The sequence below is a fragment of the Rasamsonia emersonii genome (assembly GCF_000968595.1).
Source record: "Rasamsonia emersonii CBS 393.64 chromosome Unknown ctg1118621760094, whole genome shotgun sequence".
Classification (NCBI taxonomy): Eukaryota; Fungi; Ascomycota; class Eurotiomycetes; order Eurotiales; family Trichocomaceae; genus Rasamsonia; species Rasamsonia emersonii.
Window position 1 is genome coordinate 235,131 of NW_013563193.1, and position 6,000 is coordinate 241,130.

General features: G+C 51.7%; 1 protein-coding gene across 1 annotated transcript; it reads right to left on the reverse strand.

Annotated features, from left to right (window-relative positions):
- Positions 1-473: 473 nt before the first annotated feature.
- Positions 474-3,513, reverse strand: T310_4104 (Histone-lysine N-methyltransferase; the record flags this gene model as incomplete). The annotated part of the gene is made up of 4 exons (XM_013473098.1): positions 474-1,037; positions 1,098-1,178; positions 1,235-2,844; positions 3,012-3,513. The coding sequence occupies 4 exons, from the start codon at positions 3,511-3,513 to the stop codon at positions 474-476; spliced, it is 2,757 nt and encodes a 918-aa protein (XP_013328552.1).
- Positions 3,514-6,000: the final 2,487 nt, after the last annotated feature.

A 6,000-nucleotide genomic window follows, 5' to 3' on the forward strand; every position in this document is an offset into this window, starting at 1 on the left:
GTACGGGACGAGTCCGCAACAGTTCCTGACGGCCTTCTTCTGGTGCTGAGGTCCCGCGCAAATATTTGGGCCTTTTTAAAAATAATTCGAAAGCTGGAAGATTGTAGTAATCGCTTTCAGCGCCGCGATGGCGACGGCGGAGACTTTTTGCGCCCCGCGGTCCGCTACAGAGGGCGGCTAAGCCCGATACGGATGATGCATGCAGCGGGAGCTGCGAGGAGTCATCAATGCAGCATCGAGTCACAGAAGAGTCATCCCAACCTCAGTTGAAGTCCGATCGGGCATAAATGATGAAATTTCATTCGTCACATTGACAACCAAAGGCCCTTTTGTTTAGTCTCTTCTTAGTTACAATAGACGAGTCGCTCAGATCACTCATCACTCGTAAGCATGAATACAAAATGAATAATACTACAATGCGAACCTGCAATGGCATATTCAAAGTTGCTTCCAGTAGAATATCGCTCTAATAATCATCGTACAACGCCAATGCCTTCATGCGAAGTTGAAATACCCGAGTGTGACAAGTCGTCGTCAAGTCCCACAGATGGGTGCTGTTCGGACGGCGGTGTTGAAGACTTGCGTCTTTTAACTGGAGAAGCGTCGTCGTTCTCGACATCCGTGTCATTGGTTGTGTCTCTCTTGCGTTTTGCTCTATCCCCATCTTCCTCGGGGTCGATTGGAGATAGCTTCTTGCTGTCCACTTCATCGTCGGAGATGTTGGCGTCGCCATCATTATCGATCTCATCATCCTTTGCATCATCTTGTGTCTCGGCTAGATCCGCTGACTCCCCTCGGAGTGGTGGTGATTTCGATCCGAGCTTACTGTCATCCTCCTTCCCATCCTCTTTCTTGGCTTTGGCTGCTTGAGCCACCTTCTCCGCTTTCTTTTGCTCGTAAGCCCGGTGTTTTGCGACTGCTTTGTCAAAGTATTCCTTGCAGAACTTTTTCACTTTCTTCTGTTGCTTTTCGCTGATTTTGGTAGGATCCTCGACTCTGTTATTTTTGAAATCGGAATTGACCAGCTTTTTCGCGACCTAAACCACCAGACATTAGAGATCGATTGCCTTTGCTTTTGTCGATGCGACCAGCCCTACCTCTTTGGCGTATCGTTTCAGATCCTCCCTCGGGAGCTTCTGCCTGAATTTGTCCATGACGTACTTGACGTGAGGAAATAACTGTGATAAAACATCAGGATCCCTGCTTTACTTATGGACCGATTTGCGTTGCTCACCGTATTCTCGTAGATTCTCTTTTGTTTCTCTTCCGGATAACTCCTCCATTTCTCTCGGCCATTTTCTTTCTCGGAGTCCTCTTTCGCTGGTGTGCTGGGTGTGGTGGTCTTGTCCCTCGGTGTCTGTGTCTTTGACGACGCCATAATCTCGTCGATGATGTTCTGCACCATACTTCTCATCTTTGCATTACTGGGCGGCAAGTCGGGTGCAGGCAATGTTGGTCTGACCCAGGTGACATCACCCCGTTCTGTATAGTAGTAGGTCCTCCCCTTGTCCTGATGCTCGAACCAGCCCGGGGGAAGAGGTTGTCGGGGAGGCCTGGGGCCGCGGTGATAGTGACTTCGGTGACCATAGCCACCCCGAGTCTGAGCGGCAGGGCCACGGGGTGCTTCGATCGAGGGGGATCTCGAGCGGGATCGTGATCTTGATCGTTTTCGTTCCTCACGGGGCGCCTCTCGTCGTTCAAACTGGCTGACTACTTGCGGTGTCGTAGTCGCCGTAGGATCCCGTTTCATGCGGGGAATCCGATAGCCGACCTCCAGGGTTGACCAAACTTCCATGAGGGCTTTCGCCTTTGTCTCCACGCGCTCGTCGCCATATGTGGTCAATGGCTGGACCGTAGATTCTATCTTCGAGTCAATGATCTTATTGCGGGTGAGACGAGGAAGTTTATCGAGTATATCCAGGATCTGTAACACGACATTGACATCGTCCTTCCAGGTGCTGAGCTGCGAATTGAGGATCCGATAACCGTGCATCTTCACGACCCGATTACGGACGCGCTCATCCTCGCAACGTTGGATGCGCCCCAATAGCTTGACAGCGATCCATTTCTCGTTGCATTGCATCAAAGCCGCCATAACCTTGGTGACCCCATTCTCATCCAAGGATTTGGGCTGGACGCTGTCCACATACTCCTCGTCAGCCTCTTCGGTCTTCTTCTTCCGTGGCCGCTTGGCGACTGCAAGGTCCCAGTCATCTGCATCTTCAATCCCAAGAGCTTCGATAGTGGCATTGGACAGTTTCGTGGCTCGCTCTGTCTGCGTCTTCCCGCCAATAAAACCGGTGCAATTTGGTTCCCCGCAATAGCAAGGCTGAGGATCTGCTCCATAACGGTCGACATTGTAGTTAAAAACAAGTTCCTCGCCTGCCTTGATGTGTCGCTCGGCAAAGATGCCCATGCGAAGTTTCTCACCAACAACCCATTTGTCGACATAGCAGTTGGGGTTGCACGAGTGATTGCAGAAGCGAGCCAGGTTGCCCTTCTTCGTGGCGTCCACGAATTCTCCTTTGTTCAAGGACATAAAATAGAAATGCTTAATGCCTTCTTCGTCATATTGCCGCATCCGACGCCGAAATTGTGCCTCATTGATGACTTCGCCGACGTACTCGTAGATGAATTGATGGGGTCGCAGATCAGTCTCGGCACGAAGTCCGAAGCCTTTCTTTTCCGTCTTGATGACTGTCACCTTAGCAAACTCTTTTCGCTGAAATCGCTGGTTTTGGCAATCTGGTCCGCAGCCGCAATCGCCCAAACACTCAATCCTAGTCGCTCGATTGATACAGTCGGAATCCTCTCCGCAAGCATGGTTTTTACCAGCCACAGGATCTGAAATTCTCAGTTAGAAGCAGAACATCAGAGAGTTTAAAAGGGCAGGGTTCAAAAGACAGGGTGTAGGCCATCAACTTCCGTCGCAGGCATGCGAAACTGGCAAAGAGGGCAGTAATAAAAGGACAATCCAAAAGTGTGATCGGAAGATTGGAGCTGCATCTTACCCCACTCTTCGGAACAGTCACACTCCATGGCATGTTCCGTGTATCCCATGTATTTGTTAGCATAGATACACTCATCGATAAGTTCAAATGTCGAGCAGGCCTCCTCAAGGCTGTCCGGAAGATGATTAAACAGCTGAGGCGGTCGAGCAACCACCTTCTGAGATGAGCTGCGAGAGAGTTTGGGTGGCTTTCCCGGCTCCAGCTTGACAGTGATGTCGCCTCCAACCTTTTGCTCCATGTCATCGCTGGCGGGCTCTGCCTTGACAGGAGAACGGGTTTGGCTCCCAGATTTTACAGCAGATGAAGAAGCCCTGTCTGAAGAATTTTGGGCTGTGACTTGAGCCTGTCCAGGTGAACCGGGAGCGCTGTTCACAGGGTCATCCTCAGCTGATCCTCCATTGGAGGATGGGCCGTCTGCGGGACCACCAGGGTCCAGCTTCATGTCGGAGACTGTATCGGCTACTGATTCTTGCTTCACATGCTCATGGTCACAAGGAGTCATGTCGACACGGTTATCCTGTAGCAGAAAGAAGGACAGATGGAGTGAGTTGACTTGAGATGAAGGGCAGAGGGGAGAAGGGTAAGGTTGACGGAGGACGTTTTGGTTGGCCGCGAGATGCCAAGAAATAAGAGTGAGAGAGCGAGTCAAGAAAGGGATCGCCCAACTTGGCCTGGGCGTACCGCAGCAGCGAGATGGGCACAATAGTCAGCGGAACAAAAGAATCTAATCCAAGGAGAATCGCTCAAGCTGAGTAGTGAATGTGCTATGCGAAGCTTTGTGGGGCAGCCAATTCGATGATTGCGTGGGAATCTCAATAGCAGAGGCAAGGTCAATAGGGAAAAAGAGGACCCCAAAGCGCAGTAACAGTGAATGACAGCTTCTCAAATAGGCCAAGGAAAAATTGGAACACGCCGTTCAAGTTTGACGATAATTTAAAAAAAATATTAACAATAAAACAAAATAGGATTTTCTTTCAAAAAGCCAATGTTGCGGCCTTCTCCTCTATTCTTGTTGCTGTACTCTGAATGACTTCTTTGGCCCCAGTGAAACCTCCCCCGGCGCCTTCACTCCGGAGGGCCTCGGGATGTGAAACCGGCCAGTCTGATATTTCAAGATGAACGTGCCATGCGATTTATTTCATAAGAGAAGGAATGCATGGGGGAAGGCGAGAATGAGGGACGATAGGAGGGACGGCTGGCAAGATGAAAAGTGGTTCAGGTTCCTTCCTTTCCTTTTGGTTGAGAGGTCCGTAACAGGCCACGAATGGAAGGCACGTCGGCGACCAAGGGCTGGCGGAGCCGACACCCGCCGCTTTCCCCAACGCCGCAACTTGGGACAGCTTCAACCGCACTCGCCACTCGCGATGACCAATCACACCACTGGCTGAATGGCACTCAAATTCAGAAGCAGGCAAAAAAAAAGTTCTCATTACAAGCTGTCTGAGTACCTAGTTAAGCAGAGGACCTCCGGTGCGCCTCTGTTTCTCTCGCTGGACATACAGCAAATGGTCGATCCTCCCTCCTCACCCAACTGGAACTTCCCGTGGCCCCCCTAGAAAAACGGACGGGATAGCCTATGATTTTGATAAAAGTCAAGTACCATTGCTCCGTCACAAAGAGCCCCTGAGCGCAAAAATTGGCAGCTGTTAATGCAGTCTTTCACTCTGCGCGCCGATAGGGCCGATTTAGTAGCCAGAACGCCCGCCCATATCACATTGTTGAACAGCCGGTAGTGAGGTGGTAAAGGACAAGTATCCTGCTATCAACGTCAATGAGAATACACAGCAGACACGACAGTCACTAAGGGGAGAGGTTGATTGTGGAACTCGCAGTAATATTCCCGGTAGAATTCTGTTCCGTTGTTGTCAAATCACTGGAAGGCTCAACCACGAAGTCCTCGTGGGATGGGGCAGAAACGATCCCAGGTGAGAGGCGACTTGCTTGTTCTAATAGATCAGGAGTGCCAACGTGGCAAGCATCGAACCGGCCCAGCGTTGTTGCCGTGCCGCGTGCCTAAGGAACCAACTGGCGGTGTAATAGTGGTTCGTCTATAAAATAATCGAGAGAGCCGCAGCATCTTGAAGATGAGGAGGGATCAGGAACAGTTTCAGTCCTTCATCTGGCACGCGAAGCCATCTTTCGATTGTCTCTCCTTCTTTTTTTCTTTTTTCCCCGTGGTGCCTCTTCTATCTCTCCCTCTGGACAGAAACATTATCATGTAACATGACAGGTCAGCAGGTCAGACTTTGTGGGCACACCAAGGCGGCCCCGCGCTCTTCGCGACTGCACGGTGGGCAATTTTCCGAGGAACACGGGGGAGTGGATCGATCTGCGATAGCCTGGATCGTGGCAGAGCACAAGATGGCATATATTCCTCAGCGATCGTCAATGTCTCTCTCGACCCTCAGGAAGGGTGTTGTCAGTGGGCAGAGAGAGGCGCGGCGAGGGGTGATTGGGGAGGGGCAGGCGCCACCCTCGTGAAGGATGCGCGGGGATGCAGCAGCGCACCTTCCGGGAATGCTGGACTACCCGCACCCGCTGAGTGGCTGCAGCAGCATCCAACCTCCTCGCCCGAGCCCCCCGGCTAACAGATCGATGAAGGCGATCACCCGCGTCCTTAACGGCGGGCTTACAAGTTACGGAGAATTCCCTCCTTCCCTACCTTGCATGGTTGGACAGGATCCTGAGCTGCCAAGCTGTCATGTGTGCCCTTGTGAGACGAATGTGGAGACGGCGGGATTGCAACTTTTGGAGGCGAATCCACCACGGCGCTCTTACAAATCGACACAGAGCCAGAGCCAGATGCATCTGGGAACGTATGTCGAGAAAGCTGGCTTGAGGAAGCTCAAGACGAGCTAATTACTGCATGGTTGAGCGTGACTTGAATCCTGCATGATCGGGCCCGCCATCGACCTGGTCGAATCGACGGATTGCACGAACCACCATTGCCATTAGTGGTTGGTTGTCGACGCACTGATCGGAACCGCAG